General features: G+C 39.6%; 2 protein-coding genes across 3 annotated transcripts; one reads left to right on the top strand and one right to left on the bottom strand.

Moving 5' to 3' along the window:
* Window positions 1–3,562: 3,562 nt before the first annotated feature.
* On the top strand, window positions 3,563–17,737 carry gfm1 (G elongation factor, mitochondrial 1). Its single transcript, XM_051957495.1, has 18 exons — window positions 3,563–3,771; window positions 3,906–4,058; window positions 4,149–4,281; window positions 5,754–5,958; window positions 6,779–6,895; window positions 7,109–7,259; window positions 8,239–8,393; window positions 8,498–8,582; window positions 8,717–8,854; window positions 9,130–9,231; window positions 9,360–9,416; window positions 9,514–9,651; window positions 10,604–10,686; window positions 15,732–15,894; window positions 16,045–16,189; window positions 16,312–16,472; window positions 16,575–16,628; window positions 17,289–17,737. The coding sequence occupies exons 1-18, from the start codon at window positions 3,697–3,699 to the stop codon at window positions 17,415–17,417; spliced, it is 2,244 nt and encodes a 747-aa protein (XP_051813455.1). The 5' UTR covers window positions 3,563–3,696; the 3' UTR covers window positions 17,418–17,737.
* lxn (latexin) lies at window positions 10,913–18,445 on the bottom strand. 2 transcript variants are annotated; one of them, XM_051957497.1, is made up of 7 exons: window positions 17,859–18,445; window positions 14,053–14,229; window positions 13,905–13,967; window positions 13,073–13,247; window positions 12,679–12,815; window positions 11,651–11,713; window positions 10,913–11,291 (listed from the first exon to the last, which is right to left on the bottom strand). In XM_051957497.1, exons 1-7 carry the CDS (start codon window positions 18,000–18,002, stop codon window positions 11,175–11,177), a joined length of 876 nt encoding a protein of 291 aa, XP_051813457.1. In that variant the 5' UTR covers window positions 18,003–18,445; the 3' UTR covers window positions 10,913–11,174. The 2 variants fall into 2 exon arrangements, with proteins under 2 accessions (XP_051813457.1, XP_022076955.1); XM_022221263.2 differs by lacking the exon at window positions 17,859–18,445 and adding an exon at window positions 14,487–14,805.
* Window positions 18,446–18,681: the final 236 nt, after the last annotated feature.

The following is an 18,681-nucleotide window of genomic DNA, read 5'->3' as shown; positions in this document are numbered from 1 at the left end:
GCACATATAAAGCACCTGGATATTTTTAAAGAGCTGCAGTAAACAAAAGTAGACTATTAATACACGGCTCAGCTCAAGAATGTAAATTAATCTGCTTCTTAAATTTAGATTTTCTTTCCTGGAAAGAAAGGCTAGAAACTCTCCAATGAAAGTAAAATCAACACTTGAGTATGGAAAACATGAAAGGAGAGATGATTTAAATTTTGCCGACAAACAAACGGGTACCATTAATGGCAGGTTTCACACATTTTCTGACTCAGTTTCACCACAATTAGTCAGTCTAACACTGCCCTCCTGTGTCTGGACATTACACACACCTCCAATGAAGCTTGATAGCTGTCTGTAAAGTGCTTTTTCTTAAATGCCACCAAAAAGAATTAATTAAACAATCAAGAAATGTTAAATCAAATATACATACACTGCATCAGCCAATCCTTTAACTTTAGAACAAGGGCAGGGTCTCAGACAAGGATCACTATTGATTAATCTCTCATGATTTGATCAAGAGAATGACGGGGGGAGGCCTATCACAGTCTCAAAGAGACGAAAGTGATATCTTAAAAGGCAAAACCACAGTATAGTGCAAATCCCTAAAGAAAGACTTCAGCTTTTTTCAAGACTTCCTATCATTACACAAAGAGCAGTATATCTATGGTAAGCATGTCTTACTTCCCTCCATGTGGCTTGTTTTGAGAGCTCCATATTCATTTGCCTAAATCAAAGTGCACTCCACTTCAAAGCAGAGTAAGCAGCCCATTTTTCAACTCGATGGCCTAGTTATAGGACATGATTTGCCTCTTTATTCACTTATTTAAAGTCATTCATCACCAGGCATACATTAAGCACATCAGAATGTAACTTCAACTTCAGTGTTTGATGCCACAGTTAAATTAAAAAAAACTGGGAAACATCAATTCATCTTCTTTTAGCTATTCACAAAATACCATTTGCAATATTTTACATGTAAATACAGTATAAAATGGCAGCTTTCCAGGAACAATTTGAAATTTTCGACATTTGAAACAGAGAAGTGAGGAGCTGCTGAGTGACTTTCATTGTCATTTACTGTGACAGTCGCTCTGCTGTAAGGAGGAATGCTTACAGAGAGGAAATAAGACAGGAAGGATAACAATGGAAAGAACAGCTCATAGTCAACCACACATAAGTACAGGCTCTCAAGAGCATTATTGTGTAATCATAAATACACATAATGACTGATACTGGGGTGCTGGAAGTCTTGTACCGTGCTGACATCTTGTGTAAATGCACACATGAATGCACTCTTCCCCACACTTTAGCAGTGACACATATTTTAAAGGAAGTTGATCATTTTGCAACACGTATACCAAATATAATCACTAAGAAATAAATATGGCTATGATGTCAAGATAATAAATGGAAGTAAAATCCATCACAATGTCACAATTTGCCTATTCGGTTTACTTGTCATGTTCTATATTTATTCAATCAGAAAGACGCTTATGTGGCCACAGTGGAAACCACAGCCACTCTACATTATGGAAAGAATTAGTCAGTGAGATATTCGATTAAAGAATAGTTTGAAGATACAGTTAACTGCTTGAAAAATGTTGCCTGATGATAAGTGTTTTGTATATAAACATTAATCCTGATTTTAAACTGGTCAAAAATGAAGCAATCAAACTGCATTTCCTGTCATAAAGCAATAAAGACTGATCTACTTTTCATTCAGTTTGACTTTAGAGGCAAGTTTTAGGCGACACAAAACACCCAAAGGAGTTGAAAATGGATTTCAAGGACAGCTAAAATCACGACACACACACAGCGGACGAGAAGTTTAGCCAAACTTACCTCCACTGGCTGGTGTGAAGCAGCTGTTAAAAGGCTGGCAGCGATGTGGAAGTTTATTACTTACAGTAGGGTGTGAAGATGAAGTGTCTGCGGCTTATCTGCTCAGCTAGTGTGTGTGTGTCTCAGCATGTAGTTGAAATAAAGAGGAAACGCTCGTCAAAACAGGGGCAGGTCTAACAAACGTTCAGGCTCCGTTGCATCCAAAGACACGGCAAGTCAAACGCACGAGCTAACTAGCTTTCACCTGACGCGAAGTAACGTTAGCTAAACACAGATTCTGTTAAAACGCAACTTCAAACACAAAAACGGTAAATACGAAGTAAGCGAAACAAAAAGCAAGCAAGTTAAGTGTTGAGACCCAAATTTCAAAGTTATAGTTTTGACTGTGTCCAATTAAACGTTACAAACTGTCAGAAAGCAGCATGAAAGCAGCCTGTCTGTTGATTATACTGTGTTACCTTCAGGTGCTCCCCGACGCTCGCTATTAGTAGCCGTTAACGCTATTTTATTGATATATTTTGAATTAAGAAATCTAGATATTAACCCTATTAAAAGTGTCAGTATGCCAGGGTGGATTCAATATGAGTGAATTAATTTATTTGTTGTTGTTCTTTTGGAAAAGAGAAACTATGTAAATAATGTGTGCACAGAGTTTTTTTAAAGAGTTTTTTTCTACTAGTTATAAAGCATTTCAGACTCTAGGATTTTGACTCTCCAAAGTCTTAAACACTAAATAAAACTATATAATAACAGATAACCCAGAAATATTCTTACAAAGAACTCTCTTGTCATTAAACATTATTTCATCATGTTGGTTTTCATAATAAAAGCATTTTTGCTTCATTTTATTTCATTAGAGATATTTATTTCTCAGAATGCTCTTTTTGTACAGGTTTCAGAATGTCATTTATACTTCATGTCATACTTTATCTCATCTTATCTATTTGTTTGGCCGTTTAATTTGCAATGACATGTCACATTTTATTCATAGTGTTTCTAATAATCCTACTTCACAACCCATCTGCCAGTTTACAGATCACGAGCAGCTTTAACAAGATAAATAAAGGGAAAAATGCTAATTAATTACTATGTCTGCACTATTTATAGAAGAACTCTGTAATTCATGTTCTTGTTGACAAAGCTAACACAAGCTAACTCGCTAAATCGTGTGAAAGTTGTAAATATTACATGCTAGAGGGAAAGTGTGTGGCATTATAAAATAAACTTGACACTAAGTATAAAAATGACGTGTTTAAAAATGTTACAATGAAATAAAAGTGGACATTTGAAGAGGGATATTTTTTCAATAAAACTTAAAAGGAAAAATAGAAGTAAATTCAGAAGAGCAGATTAAATCCTTTACTGGGAGAACATTGAGTTTCACTACCGTATACAAATGTTTTGCAGTTTAAAGACTCGTACTTTGTAAACATTTAAATTATTATTTTTAATCATTATTATTATTATACTTCTTTATTTGTTTAATATAAAACCCACAGTTGTAGTCATTGTGTTTAGGGATCCCTCGAAGCACTTGAAAGCACCATCTTCCTTCCAGTGTATGCGTATCCTAACAGTATTATGAAATTTGTGCTGTAATACATTTAATTTTTTTAAAGAGACCAAATAAACATCTACATCTCTCATTAATCAACATTTTCGTATTTTCTTGGTTACTTTCTGCGTTTCAAAAAGACGCGATCGTTAGTGCTTTTAGGACCTCTGGCTTTCCGTAGTGCGGAAGTAGTGTTTCACAACCAGCCACCAGCGGAGCTCCGGCGTGACATTCACCGGGGTGTTAGCAGCGTTGGGGTCGTGTAATAGCTACAGTAAGACCACCCTGTGCTCCACCAAGCTGTTGTCAAGATGAGGGTATTAAAAGCGGGTCTGTCACTGGCCAAAACGCATCTTCTGGCACCGGGAAGCGTCACACTTAAAAAGGTAACATTAGCTAACCTGACTGAACCTTTTAATGGCCTGCCGTGCTACTTCGCCGTCAGTCCCCTGTGTTTCATAATAGGTAAACAGATAGAAAACGAGTTGAATATTGGCATTTCTTCGTCTCACATCCTCAGGTGCTTATCAACAGCTGCCGGACGTGTTTCTCTGGTGTTTTCCCCAACGAGAGGATCCGTAACATCGGAATCTCAGCTCACATCGACTCGGGGAAGACCACCCTGACCGAGCGTGTCCTCTACTACACCGGTAGAATAGCGGAGATTCACGAGGTGAGCGCTCAGATGGACTGTGTTTGTGTTTTCATTCGTTCAGGTGAGGTTTACCTTCATAATCATTCTTTCTCCCCCTGTGGTGTGCAGGTGAAGGGGAAGGATGGTGTTGGAGCCACTATGGACTCTATGGAGCTGGAGAGACAGAGAGGCATCACCATCCAGTCAGCTGCTACATACACTGTGTGGAAGAATCACAACATCAACATCATTGACACACCAGGTAGTAAAAACTCTAGTTCAGGGACAACATTTAGGCTATTATGCACCTGCTGTTTGTGCTACTTTGAGTGCAAATTGGAGCCTGACCAATATATTGTTTATCCTGATCACAGATCTGTCAGTATGCATGCTGTACATTTTTCTCCAATTCCAACACTTTTTTTTACTGAACATATTGCAGTTAAAGTTATTTGAGGTAACTTAGAAGCAGTGTTATGACATAGTTTGTCTGGGTGAGTGACTCCAACTTGCAGCACATGTAGCAGAGTACATATCACAGATAGTGGTGCGGAGTCAGCCTTTTGTCTTCATGATAAGTTGCTAACTAGTTTGCAAAAACATTGCTGGTAAATTAACAAATCTTTCAAATCAATCTTTGCAATATAATTCTAACATATAAATAAATAATATTGGTCCATATATTGATATTAGAATTTCTTACTTCCTAAAATAAATCCAATATCCTAGTTAGCTAACTGTAGTCAACTTTGTCTATGACCAGGTAATAATGCAGGGCCTCATAAAGTTTAGGGACTGGCAGTCTGAAGAATAAGTGGTGAAAACTAAAGCATCAGAGGCAGCTATATTCTGGATTTCAGTCCTTAACTTGGGGTCCGGCTCTAAACTTTTAGCTGCAACATTTCCCACAAAGCTTCTTTGTAATAATTAGACCCTCTCTGCCTAGAAAATGTAATTTTTCCTCAAATCAAATTACCCCAAATTGTACTAAAGGTTCTCTGCTACTGATTTGCACTTCTCATGACATTGCCAGGGTTGATTTTTCATACTCAGAGTTTTAATCATAATGAGTTAACTGATAATGTACAAAATCAATGGAGTGCCCCTTTAATGCCTCTCTAATATTGGGTAATTTTGTGTTATAGTGGTGCATATTCTCAAACAAGAACATGCTGCTCAGTTTGCAACAGAAACCACATGATGTCATGGTTCACGGTGTCTGATTTAAGAATGTAAACTTAAATGTTTAGAGCTTTGCAGTGAGACTGACTCACTGTTATTCATTTAAGACAAACTAACACACTGAATGTTGGGCTTTGGGAAAAATATAGGATAAAACAGGACATTATGTCTTTCCATTTAATTCCACTGGCCATTTAATAAAAGCCAGTTAACACTTCTACACGCCGAAGCAATCAGATACATAAACTACTAATGTAAAACTGAATATATAAATGCTGCAGAGATTTAAGTATCCTACTAGTTCTCACAACAAGGTCACAACTTTCTCACTGTCTTCATTTTCTGTCAGAGTTTACTGCTTCGGTATCCTAAACATGGAAACACCACACTTAAAATTGCTGTAGCAGTGAAAATGAATACTTTGATATGGGCCTGCCTGGACACAGACATGCTGAATGTTTAACAGATCTAGGACTGTAGTGGTTTCTCATTATGTAATCACATTTACAGTAGTATGTTTCTAAATATGTCTGACCCCTACGTATTTCACAGGTCATGTGGACTTTACTATTGAAGTGGAGCGAGCGCTGCGTGTGCTGGACGGAGCTGTGTTAGTTCTGTGTGCGGTGGGAGGCGTCCAGTGTCAAACCATGACCGTAAACCGACAGATGAAACGCTACAACGTCCCCTTCCTCACTTTCATCAACAAGTTAGACCGAATGGGCTCCAACCCCAACAGAGCGCTGCAGCAGTTGAGGTACAGTTTACACACACGGTGAAAACATACATCCATGACCACATACCAAAGTGCTTCTGGCCAATTACACATGAGAAAAGTTACCATCACAGAATTTCTTTTTTGGGCGTGATGATCTAACAATATCTAACCATTGGTGTTTTCAGATTATAATTTAATTCAATCAAAACTGTTGTACACCATACACTCTTATTTACTAATGTGAGACTCCCAGCTTGAATAAAAAAATCAAGAGATCCTGCACACAGTCTGCCACTTCAACTCAATTTTTTAAATTATCTACAAACAGAAAGATGGGAACAGCAGGACACATATAAAGGTGTTCCTGGTGTTTTATGGTGATGTTTGATAAAGGTTTGAGCACTGAAATGTGAGCAAAGTGATGGACTGATGTAGGGGAATCTTAGTTGTTTTTTTTTTTGTCAAGATGTATGTTTTTTCCTCAGACCAGATATCCGTTTACATTACAATCCTTATATTTCCCAGGTCTATTTGCATATTTTCTTGAGGCTTTTACCTATTAATAATAAGGATGTTACAAATTCTGCATGTATCCAGTAGGCATTTTCCTGAACTTTTCCTAATTATTTTGTGTTTGTCATAAATCTGTTAATAGAGATAAAAACAATAAAATGTGAATGCAGTAGTAGACTGGATTTAGTTTCATGTGCTTGTGCATCTATGATTATAACGGTAACAAATTCAATACTTGTGTTGCGTCTTTAGGCTGTTTTCACTGCTGGACATGAAATCAGTTTTGTAAGCAGCCATCATGTATGTCTTCCCCTCATTTAAATGGGTTTTGGCTCTTTCTCTGTAGATCAAAACTGAACCATAACGCAGCCTTTGTCAACATCCCCATCGGCCTGGAGGCGAACATGCGCGGCATCATTGACCTTGTAGAGGAGCGGAGCATATATTTTGAAGGGCCATTTGGGTAAGAGATTCACAGAGTTGTTTTTATTAACACTGAACCATAAATGAGACTTGTCCAAACTGAAAGCAGTTTGACTACGATGGAATTAGAAGACCTGCAGGTATCCGTGACAAATCCATGAAGATCAGAATTTGTCAGAGATCACAAATACCAATTTTTTTTCTACGTCTGACCTTCAGTGAATGGATTCAAACAGTTTCTTTCCTCCTGCAGCCAAACTGTCCGCTATGATGAGATCCCGGCAGATTTTCGTGCTGAGGCTGAAGAACGGAGACAGGAACTGGTGGAATGTGTCGCTAATGCTGACGAAGTCTTGGGAGAGATGTTCCTGGAGGAAAAGATTCCAACCAACGACGACCTGAAGGTTTGTGCCTTCGAAGAGAGAGGATATGTGCACTAACAAGTGTGAAATCTGAGGAGTTTCAGAAAATTGTAACAAGACCTTCAATGGTTCTAGAAATATGAGCAATTCAAAGTAGTTTTTAAAATGAAAACATGAAGCTCAGTCATGCCAATATCCCACTTTCTGTTGAAAACTATGATTTCGTGTGGATTTTTAGTTTTCAAATAACTAATTTCACTTTTACTTTGACAGTACACGTAGACAGGTTTAGAAGTTAGCAGCACTATGAGGCTTTAGACTTGACACTGCACTGTTTTGAGCAAAATGTCACCATGTTCACTACCTTAGTTTAGCATTTTAGTATAAACAAGAATAGCTAGCACCAAAACGCAATTTAGATGAGGCTGAGGGGAAGGTTTTTAGATGTTAATATATCGAAGTATTTGAAAGATGTATGTGTTGTCATGGCGATGGGGCTAAAGTAGAAAGTTATTGCAGCACTGAAGTAATTAAAATTTATCCTGATGGGACATAAATGTGTGGACAAACTGAATGGTAATCCACATCAGAGTTGACATGTTTTATTCAGACCCACAAATGTAAACCTCATGGTGGTACTGAGGGTAAAGTCAGTAAGATATGATGCATATCTGTTCCAAATTTCACAGAAATCCATCTGATATTTGACAAAGAGCCCATGTTCTCCTTTTAAAGGTCATCAAACTTTAATAGTTCAAAGTCCATGCCCATTTTTTTTTCTAAACCAGAAATGGCAACCAATCAAACCAAATCCAAGTCCGTCCACTAGTTTCTGAGACATTTCAGTCTAGAGCAAAGTGGTGAACATCATCATGCTCGAGCCAAATAAGACATCTCTGAGATCCTATTCTGACCTGTTTCATTATTCAAGCTGCACATATAAATTGGAATATGAACCTTTTAAACTAATATAGAATAGAAACAATTTATCTCAGTCACATTATACTTTGCCGTCTTGCAGGCTGCAATCCGTAGGGCCACAGTGCAGCGTCTCTTCACCCCAGTGCTGGTGGGCACCGCTTTGAAGAACAAAGGCGTGCAGCCTCTGCTGGACGCTGTCCTGGATTACCTGCCGAACCCCAGCGAAATCAAAAACTATGCCATCCTCAATGATGAGTTAGTAGAAACTAGAGCTGTCAACTTGTACAGTCTCCTAAACTTCTCACAATTTCTTTACAGTTTCCTCCCTTTGTCCACTGATGTTTTCTTCTCTGTGATAGAGATTCCACAGACGTGTCAAAGATTGAAATGAACTCTACAAGAGACTCTTCAAACCCTTATGTTAGTCTGGCCTTCAAACTGGAGGTGAGATACTTTGAAAGAAGATCAGCTTTGTCCTATGTCCTCATACTCTCGTTTTTATGTCTGCATTTTTTGCACAACAGGAAGGTCTCTGTGAGTCATCCTTTGCTGTTTCCTGTGGTCTTTCTCTTTAACAGGCTGGGAGGTTTGGTCAACTGACATATATAAGAGTGTACCAGGGCTGTCTGAAGAAGGGAGAATACATCTACAACACACGCACAGGCAAGAAAGTCAGAGTTCAGAGGCTTGTGCGTCTCCATGCTGATCAGATGGAGGTAAGAACAAACCAGCATGCGTCAGCAGGCTGTCGGAGGTCACAGTTTTCCACCTGCGGTTTGCAGTTTAAACAGCACAAGAACATGACTGGTCAGAATAGTTAGGTTCCTCTTTTGGCTTTAATCAAGTGTGTAGATAAAAACCACATCCCCCATGGGACCAAAACAACATGTTTCCATCCGTCTTGCAGCAAAACAAGACATGAAACCGTTTAACATTCACTCATGCTATCATTATTTAAAATCTGCATTATTTTCCATCTCTGCTTCTTCAGGATGTGGAAGAGGTTTATGCAGGAGATATCTGCGCGCTCTTCGGCATTGATTGTGCAAGTGGAGACACTTTTACATCTAAAACTAATACTAACCTGTCGATGGTGAGTAGCTTGAATGTTTTCACATGGCGGTAAACCTGCATATTTTACCATGTTTTGGGGGATTAATTATTATTTCTCCAAGGTATATGGGGTATTAGTGTTAATTTGTGATCATTGCGGTCCCTCAGGAGTCAATTCACGTCCCAGATCCTGTCATTTCCATGGCCATGAAGCCAGCCAACAAGGTAAAAGCATGAAATATACCTGTAAGAACTTTAACTCTCAAGTCTTTAGTGTATCTCTCAACTCCTTCCTCATATTGTCTTGTGTTCAATCCACCAGAATGACCAGGATAAATTTGCCAAAGGTATCAATCGTTTCACCAGAGAGGATCCCACGTTCAGAGTGCATTTTGACAATGAGAGCAAAGAAACCATCATCTCAGGCATGGGCGAGCTGCATCTGGAAATCTACTCCCAGGTACTTTATCAGACACTTTGCAAAACTGGATATTAGTTAATTAGCTGTAACTTTGTTGCTTTGAAGGGACAGTTCATCCAAAAAAGCACGAGATATGTACCAAGGTACAAGGAGCTACTAATAAATATAAGACTACACCCAAACTAATAGCATAGATCTAATAGGAAGTTACAGTATGTACTTTTCTTAACTTCAGAACTTCTTGACTTCATGTGATCTGTTACACATAGAGCTACGGTTTGTTTATAGCGGCTGTTCTCATGTTGAGTCCTGAACACAGCTGTCAGAATATACGTTTTATTGTATTATAAACGTCAGATCTGTTTACTAAAGTCTAAATATTTTTGTTTAAATTTTTTTTTTTAAATAGAGATTTTTCAGTTTCACCATCTCACAGCAGGATATTTTATTGTGCACACTGATGTGTTCCAACAACTAAGTTTTGTCAAATCTGCTGATCTGTTAATGTGACTGCATGCAGTTCAGACTTGTGCAATGTTGAAAGTGATGCACAAAAGTGTTACTAGATCTGACCTAAGAAGGTTTCAGGTCAGATCTTAGGGTGCTTATTCACACATGAAGCTGTCACGTTCAGATGCTGTGAGAAAAACAGAATGCAGCGCACGTCTGAAAAGCGCTTTATTTTGGTTTGTTGCAGCAGTAGCTCTTCCACATTATGTCCTCAGTGGCATTTGGTGTACAGTAGGGGTCAGTCACATTTGAGAAGTGATTACCTCCCCCCCCCCCCCCCCCCCCCCCAAAAAAAAAAAAAAAAAGAAGTATGATGCTCTTATTTTGTGTTATTTGTTTCTTAACTGATGCTGCACCACAAACCGCTGAGTTTCATCTGACATCAACAAACCTCCATAAATCTCAAACACACAGTAAATGAATGTTCATTTTAACTCATCTGACCCATTGTATGTTTCTGTTCTTTTCCTTGTTTTCTTAGAGAATGGAGAGAGAATACAGCTGTCCCTGTGTGATGGGGAAACCCAAAGTGGCTTTCAGAGAGACGATCACCAGTGCTGTACCGTGAGTCCTGATCGACTTTCACACACACACACTCTCACACACTCTCTCACACTCTCTCACACTCTCTCTCTCACACACACACACACACACTCTCTCACACACACACACACACTCACACACACACACACACACACACACACACACACACACACACACACACACACACACACACACACACACACACACACACACACACACACACACACACACACACACGAGACATTAGTCTGTATAAACAGTTTATTTAGGCAAAAAAAAACCACCAGAAACCAAAATACAGCACAATTTAAGAACATCATTTACTTACATAAATGAGGGCTTGATTAAAATTCGTGAAGAACACACTCCAGCTTTCAGCTGCATTAGAATCAGCAGCAGATCTTGGCTTAGCACCTGCATCGTAAACACACGCTCCAATATTCGAGTACAAGATGTGAACATCATGATGTGGTTTTAGTTGTAATAACAGTGCAGTGAGTGCCAGCAGTTTAGTTTGTGTTTGGAGGTTTTTCACAATGGTGGCAGTGAGGCAGCTGCTCCATCTGCAGCACTTTAACTCCCTCTGCAGGAGACCAGGTGAACAGCAGCTTCCAGTGGAGGATCTCCTGCAACAATATGAAAAATGTTAGAGAACAGGTTGTAAAACTGAATTTACTAGCAATTTTCTACACTGGCCATTTTGGCAAGGAATTTTTCATTTTGTTTTTTTAATAAAGAAAATATATTGTACACTTTTTTTAAAATAATCATCATTTTAAATCATTACACATAGGGGTGTTACTACGAAATATTAGGGCAACACTTTGGACATACATTAGTCATGGTGGCCAACCGCTCCTTCAAGCATTTTATTGAGTGGTGCAAATACTTATTGAAGGTCGTCATGGAAACAACTTTGAGCTGCTGCTCTTGATTTTCAACCATTTTCAAGTGCATCAAGAAGTTCATAATTGTGAGTGTTTACCTGGGACACCATGTCATGCAGCAGTGTGTGACAGTCGAACTTCAGCTGATCGTTTTCAGTTGCCTGCAGCAAACAGAAAATGAGTCCAGTACAAACATTACAGGTTTTTATCCTCCTGGTGTGTTGCCTCCTTTCTGATTAGTCACTCTGTCAATTCTGCCTTCCATGTCTGATTCAGGCATTTTTTTCCCACTATGAACGGTCTGCAACTTAATGTGGATCACACACTGTGAAGCAAACATTAATTGTACCCTTGAACTCTCTGAACTCTCAGCAGTTTCTGACCAATCTTGGCTGCCGTTATATTTTTACTGAGGGCTTTATATTCACTGCACCTCTAAATAAACAGTACAGTCAGGGAAGGAAGTATGAATAACTCAAAAATGTGTTATGTGCAGTATGGATCATAGAAACAGAACATTTTACGTTGAACATCTTTAAAAAATTGCAACCATCGTGGCTCTACATATTATAGCTATTCAACTACTTTGATTTTGAGTTTATTTTCCTTGTCCAGTGTAGACAGAGCCTGCAGTTCAACTGAAATATCTGAATTTTTTTGTCAGATGACTGCTTGAAACAGCCGAATCACTAATGCATTTTTAAGCAGTGTATTTACAGCAGCAGGTTTAGTTTTGCGATGTCTTAATTGTGATATGTAGGGAAAAAAAAGGAATGAGAAACACAAGCCAAAAATCTTTTCTTATTTTAGAGGCTTCTTGTCCAGATAAATTGTATAATGACAGCATTTTTTACTAAAAAGACAGAATGAGTTTCAAACCCACCAGGATGTTTTGATGTTCAGAAGGTCAAAGAGACAGTTATCCAGTTTCATATAAATATATACACACTACTATTTTATTTAAAGTTAAAGAGATAACAATGTGTTCCTTGCAGCATGAAATACCATCTTTAGAGCGCACATTTGGCTTTAGGCAATAATTCAGTTCCTAGTGCTGCTGTTAACTGATCAAACTATTAACCTCATTTATAATAATATCATATTATGAGCAGACCCAGACACCTACCAGCTGTGTGATGTTGGCCACTTGAGCCATGTTGTACAGAGTGTTTTCATTGGACTCCTTCAGCATGATGAAGCTGGAGGCCACGATGCCCAGGTGCCAGAGGGGCTTCGTGTCAGGCTCGATGTGTCCGTGGCTGTCTGCAGGAAGTTTGCACAGGGCTTGATTATGACACACACATTGTGTTGTAAGCATACACAATGTACAGTAGGGTTTAAAATGAAGACAGTAGTTTGTGCGGTTTCATGACTAAGAGGAACGTTTAGTTTCCTGAAACACCAGAAGACTAACAATGTCGAAACCCCTAAAAGCAGATGTTGTGCAACATGTGACTTTCTGTGTAGATTCCGAGCACCAACATGCTGAGGCTGATGGGTTTTTTTGTTTTTTGACCTACCAGGTAAATTTTGTGCTGATATCAGGGTTTGGTTCATTTTGTACTGCTGGTAGAGGGCCTCTTCTTGAGCTTTAGTGCTGATGTTAAGAAGCTCCTCACATGAGGCCTGGACTTGGGGCGATTCTTGCTTCTGTCCATGTGGAAAGAAAACCTCTGCAGAGCATTTCTGTGTAGTCTGGATGAGATAAAACGAGCAAAAAGAGGGACACGGGTCAAAAAAAGAACATAGAAGTAAAGTCAGGTTTGATAAGCAAGAAAGAAGAATGAAGGCGTAGTCTAGATGTTACCATGGCAGCCAGTGACTTCACATTGCAGCACACAGTTAATCATACTATAATGTGAGCCTCCACTTTAGTAATTCTTGCCTAACCTGGTTAGACCTGCTCACTCTAAAGCCAGAGATTATCCAAATGTGTACTTAAAGCTAAAACTCATGGCTCAGATTTACTTACAGCGTTAATTGATGAGCATCGTGTAAGCACAGTGCAGTTACCATCTAAAATGCTGAGAGTGGAGGACGCTAATTAAACATAACTGGATCTTTCTCTATTTGTCAGTTTTGTGGACATTATATAATAAACCAGTTGAACATTGAGGCTTCAAAAGCAATAAAAAGGCTGAATTATTTGATTCAGGAATAAAAATAAAAAACTTAAAATGTGGTTTTATTCAGTTTTTATTGTTCTAGCTTATAAAACATAGCAAATTCAGGAACTAGATCTACATTGAAACAGTGTTGTGAAAGCCGTTTGACATATGAATGAAGCTGCTCTAGTGGTTCTTCTCTATGGATTCTGAAAGTGTGATTTATAGAAAGGGAAACATTTCCTACGTTGCTGATGATCTCGTGCACTGCGATCTCCAACTGGTACTTTCTTCCAGAGTCTCCCACATCCTAAAAGAAAAGTCAGCCATGGTTAGAACATCACTATTCTGCTGTAAAAGTTGGAGTCTTGTTTCAGTCATGAACTTTGTCTGACCTCTGCGTTTCCGCTGTGAACCCTCTGCAGGCCAAACAGCCTGTACGGTGATCCGTAGCGGGTGGTGAGGTAGTGTTGGACCACCTTAGCTGCTCTCTGTGCAGGGTAGTGATTTGGATTCAGCTCACCAGTTGCCATCACATCCTCCGCTGCCTCCTCTTCTGAAAATACTTCGTTCTGTGGACAATGGGAGAGGAAATAATGGAGAAAGTGAGAACAGAAGCTCCTGTGCTGAGCAGGGATGGGCTTCCAGACCCTGAGGGACTTTGGCCTCAGGGTGGGGCTTTTGTCTCTAGATAGGTAAAGTCTCAGCCACAAGGGGAACATCCAGTGAACAAAGTGGAAAGCAAAGAATATATTTTAGTGCAGGGTGAAGAGATGTACAGCTGGAAAGTGTGCTGAACAGTGAAGTAAAGAAGGGAGTCAGATCTTGCCTGTGACTGGAATGTTGAGACTCTCTACCGACTACTTGGCAGGTGGAAAGTTTTATCTGTTCGTGATCCGAGTCAGCTGCCCGTCATGCACATGGAAAGGTTACTTCCCACTTCCTTTGACAGCAGAGCTCTTTGAAGCCGTCCCCTTTTTAAAGAGGCAGAGCCCTTTTCTGTTTCCACATTTCCTCCCTACTTTAAACAGTGTTACAGAACCTGCAATGCCAGTAAATAGACCTTTAGAAATGTTTGTTACATAATAGATGGAACAAAATTGGTGCTGTAGCAATACAGACTTTCAGCTGCAATTAATATAGTAAAGAAATTTCAAGTTTTAGTGAGGTGATAGTAGTGTTAAATTACAAAATGTCCATAAACTGTTTGGAAAAAAAGTACATCCAAATGTTTCCATGATTTCAGATACAACAAAAGCTATATTACAGGTTTAGAAATTCTTAATAACAGCTGCTCCTCCACCCTGATAAAAACATTCAGAATCTATAAATGCACATACTTTTGTTGTCAAAAGATGACTGCTAGAAACTAGGCGTCTCCTACACTACTGTAAAGTAGAGATGTAGTTTTTGTAGTCTGCAAACTTCAGTTTTTCACGTCACTCTTGTGTAACCAGCTGTGCTGTCATAAATTCTGCTGGCAGCTACACACCTTTAGGTTCAACCGAGCGTGGAAAAACTTGCAGAAGAAGAATATGGAGCAATCTTTTAGTGTTACACTGAACATAATAAGAGTAATAAAGTTTTCTGCTTGCATTGCTGTATTTCTGATTCTGTTGTCTGCACTGATGTCCTCCTAGAAAGAGATCACAAACAGAAGCTGATTTCTAAAGATGCAAAAATATCATTAATATTGGAGCACTAATATGCTTATTCTTCACAAAGCTAAGCATAAATAAACAGATTTTCTTTAGAAATGAGCATGTATATATTTAACTTGGTCAAAATTCTAAATATAAAAGTGAAAATTGAATGTATTGTTGTTTGCTTTTACAGCACTGCCTGCAGTATATTAATCTTGTCTGTGGAAAGTTTGCTTTCATTTGAGTATTTGTTAATCCCATAATTTTATATGTTTCTATATATTTTTCTTGCATGGCATTTGAAATTTATTAACTACATGAATTCAGTTCCAACATTAACACAAGCAATTTTACTAGCCACACTGTTTGAAGATGCTTAAACAATGTAGATTCTGCTTCAAAATGTGGGTGCTTTGCCCCTTTTTCTGTAGGTTTGAGTACACCCACAAGAAGCAGTCAGGAGGTGCGGGGCAGTATGGTAAAGTTATCGGAGTCCTTGAGCCTCTTGAGCCTGAGCATTGCACCAAGATTGAGTTTGAAGACCAGACTGTTGGAAACAACGTCCCAAAGCAGTTTATACCAGCTGTTGAGAAGGTTTGTGCAAACAGGAACATTACTTTAATCTGGCCAGTCGGCTGTGCTGGAGAATATCGTTTACTTGAACACAAAGTAAAAGCAACTAGTGGTTTTCAGCTGAACTTCCCCCTTTGTTCATTTTGTCTGTTTCTTCCCATCATGCCACAGGGCTTCAGAGAGGCCTGTGGGAAGGGACCTCTGAGTGGACACAGGATCTCAGGAGTCAGATTCATCCTGCAGGACGGAGCAAATCACATGGTCGACTCCAACGAGATCTCCTTCATCCGTGCAGGAGAGGGCGCTGTGAGGCAAGGTGAGGATCGGATGTTTGTGTTCTGACCTCCTATTGTCAGGTCATTTCATCTGTATCTGAGGCTGCAATGTTTGTATTTTTGTGAGTGTACATTAGCGCCAGTTTCATTTTTCGTTCCACAGCTATGGAGAAGGCCAAGACAATCATCCTGGAGCCGATCATGTCTGTGGAAATCGTAGCACCTCAGGAGTTTCAAGGAGTCATCATTGGAGGAGTAAACCGTCGCCACGGTGTCATCACAGGACAGGATGGAGCGGAAGGATACTTTACTCTGTATGCTGACGTGAGTCCAGTTTGTGCTTTTTTTTTAAAACATACAATATTTGATCAGTCCTCAACTCAGTCTGTTTGTATTTTACTAAATTCATCCCATTTCCTCCAACAGATTTCACTAAACAACATGTTCGGCTACGCCACAGAACTACGATCCTGTACTGAAGTAAGTTCAACCTCAAAAATGCATCATTGTCAGATCACATTGCACATTGGAGGTCCAAGTTTGAAAACTGTGCGTTTAATATCACATTTAGTTTTTCTGATCAGACCTAACCTTTTGGGATAGAAAAATATTGTATTTGATAGTTATTTAGTATTTTTGAAAAGACAAAAATAACGTTATCTGGAGAAAAAAAAGGCTGGAATTTGTCAGGTCATTTCATCTGTGGATTTCTCTCACTGAACAAACAACTCAAGGCTGTCAGCCATAAGTTGTGTTTCTAGTCTTCCTCCCAGTCTGTTGTTGCAGCCTCCATCTTATAAGCGGCCTGTAAAGTGGCAAATAAAGCCTGCATATCACTTTCTGCTGCTCAGATAAAACTGCTGGGTTCTCACAGTACCAACTGGAAGTGACTCAGATGAGGAAATCAATATGTCGATCAGCTCCTCTGTTCTCTCTGCTGGATTTTGGCAGGTTGACAGTCAATTGATACTGTTTAGAGTGCTTTTTAGTAAAAAATCAAACTGAAACTGGAGGAGTGGGGGGGGCAAAAACAGCTGAAAATACACTCTTACACAGGGTTCTGCAGTTGTACCAGATCTGTAGAATATCGCATCCGTAATTCATTATAATTGCTAACGCATTCCGTCATTGTTTATTCAGGGGAAAGGAGAGTACACGATGGACTACAGCAGATATCAGCCCTGCCTGCCAGCCACACAGGAAGAACTCATCCACAAATACTTAGAGGCTACAGGACAGCTGCCTGCTAAGAAGAAGTGGAAGAGCTGAACTGTCCACTAAAGTGTTCGTTATTGGACTTTGACGCCACCCCTGTCTCTTATCTTTTCTGCCCATCTTCAGTCAGGACTTTAAATTTATTGAGCCAAACAAAACATTTTATTTCTTTGTTAGTTTATCCCCCCTCCTGTTGTCTGACCTCTGCAGAAAACATATTTATTATCTTGACTTTAGCACCATTTCACCTCTGAAATGCAGCCAGTGTTCACAACAGTGAGTTACAGCAAGCTCTGTGTTTTGACTTGAGCTTATATTGGCTTTTGTACTATGTACAAAATGGTCTTGATGGAATAGCAAAGACATATACCCTCCTTTCACAGTGTGCAGATTATTTATTTCACACCAAACCCTCAGAAACACTTGATTAGTTCTTGCACAGCACCATACTGCTGTATTTGCAATGCAACCAAGAAGAAGCTAGTTCCTTCTCACCTGTCCCGTTTCCTCTGCCGTCTCAGGTATGCTGTTTGGATGTGCTGCTGTGTCCACTGAGGAGGTCTCAGGTCTGACTGTTGTAGTGGGGCTCCCAGTTACCCCCATTAACGCAGCCAGAATAACAATGATCCTCAAAGCCATTATCGTACGGTGTAAAACAGATGCTAGAGAGAAGCAAAAATGACTTCAGTGAAAGAGCCCAGGCTGGAAAATGACCCTCCTGTCAGTGTGGAGTTGCGTAATGAGAAGCAGGAGGAGGAGGAGGAGGGGAAGCCGGGACGAAGAGACTGTCCAGATCTTCCTGGCACGATCTGTTTGTTTTCTTTCCCCTTAGCTAAACAAACTGCTCCACTTTATCTGGTTCTGTTCCTCATATCCTCTCGAGCCGCTCATTTAGACTGTCAGCCCCTAAATGTTTCAACACCCTCAAAAGAAGGAATGATTAGTTCAGGAGGCCCATTAGAGCCGCTGCCGCCGCTGCAGGTGTGATTTAATCGGAGAGCTTGATGGGTTGCAGCTTCGCCTGGCCTGCTGTGTGTTAGATTAAATGGAAAGGGAGCGAGACTTTCTCTGAGCCAACTGAAACACGTCCTGGAAATTTGGGTTTGTCAAAACAGAAAATCTACGAAGACGTGAGATTGAGCCGGAGAGGGAAGTTAATGAAATGCCGAGAGGAGAGATGGAGAAAAGTAGGTGCATCACAAGGTGATAATCAGACTTTTACAACAGAATACTCACTCCCACAAGAAACACTACCACAACTTAATATGTAGATAGAAAATGCTCAGGCAAAGAGTTTTAGTCTGATGTGGTCTGTTTA

Source organism: Acanthochromis polyacanthus, chromosome 13 (assembly GCF_021347895.1).
Source record: "Acanthochromis polyacanthus isolate Apoly-LR-REF ecotype Palm Island chromosome 13, KAUST_Apoly_ChrSc, whole genome shotgun sequence".
Classification (NCBI taxonomy): Eukaryota; Metazoa; Chordata; class Actinopteri; family Pomacentridae; genus Acanthochromis; species Acanthochromis polyacanthus.
The sequence above is the reverse complement of the archived record's forward strand: the minus strand, read 5'-3'. Positions and strand labels throughout refer to the sequence as shown.

Bases quoted from the DNA above. Each gene is read 5' to 3' on its own strand.
- gfm1 (XM_051957495.1), top strand. From the start codon at position 3,697: ATGAGGGTATTAAAAGCGGGTCTGTCACTGGCCAAAACGCATCTTCTG. The intron at 4,282-5,753 runs GTAGTAAAAACT...CGTATTTCACAG, and splicing joins CAACATCATTGACACACCAG to GTCATGTGGACTTTACTATT. The intron at 8,583-8,716 runs GTGAGATACTTT...TCTCTTTAACAG, and splicing joins GTCTGGCCTTCAAACTGGAG to GCTGGGAGGTTTGGTCAACT.
- lxn (XM_051957497.1), bottom strand. From the start codon at position 18,002: ATGGCTTTGAGGATCATTGTTATTCTGGCTGCGTTAATGGGGGTAACT. The intron at 14,230-17,858 runs GTGAGAAGGAAC...CATTGTCCACAG, and splicing joins CGGCAGAGGAAACGGGACAG to AACGAAGTATTTTCAGAAGA. The intron at 11,714-12,678 runs GTAGGTGTCTGG...TGTTTGCTGCAG, and splicing joins TGGCCAACATCACACAGCTG to GCAACTGAAAACGATCAGCT.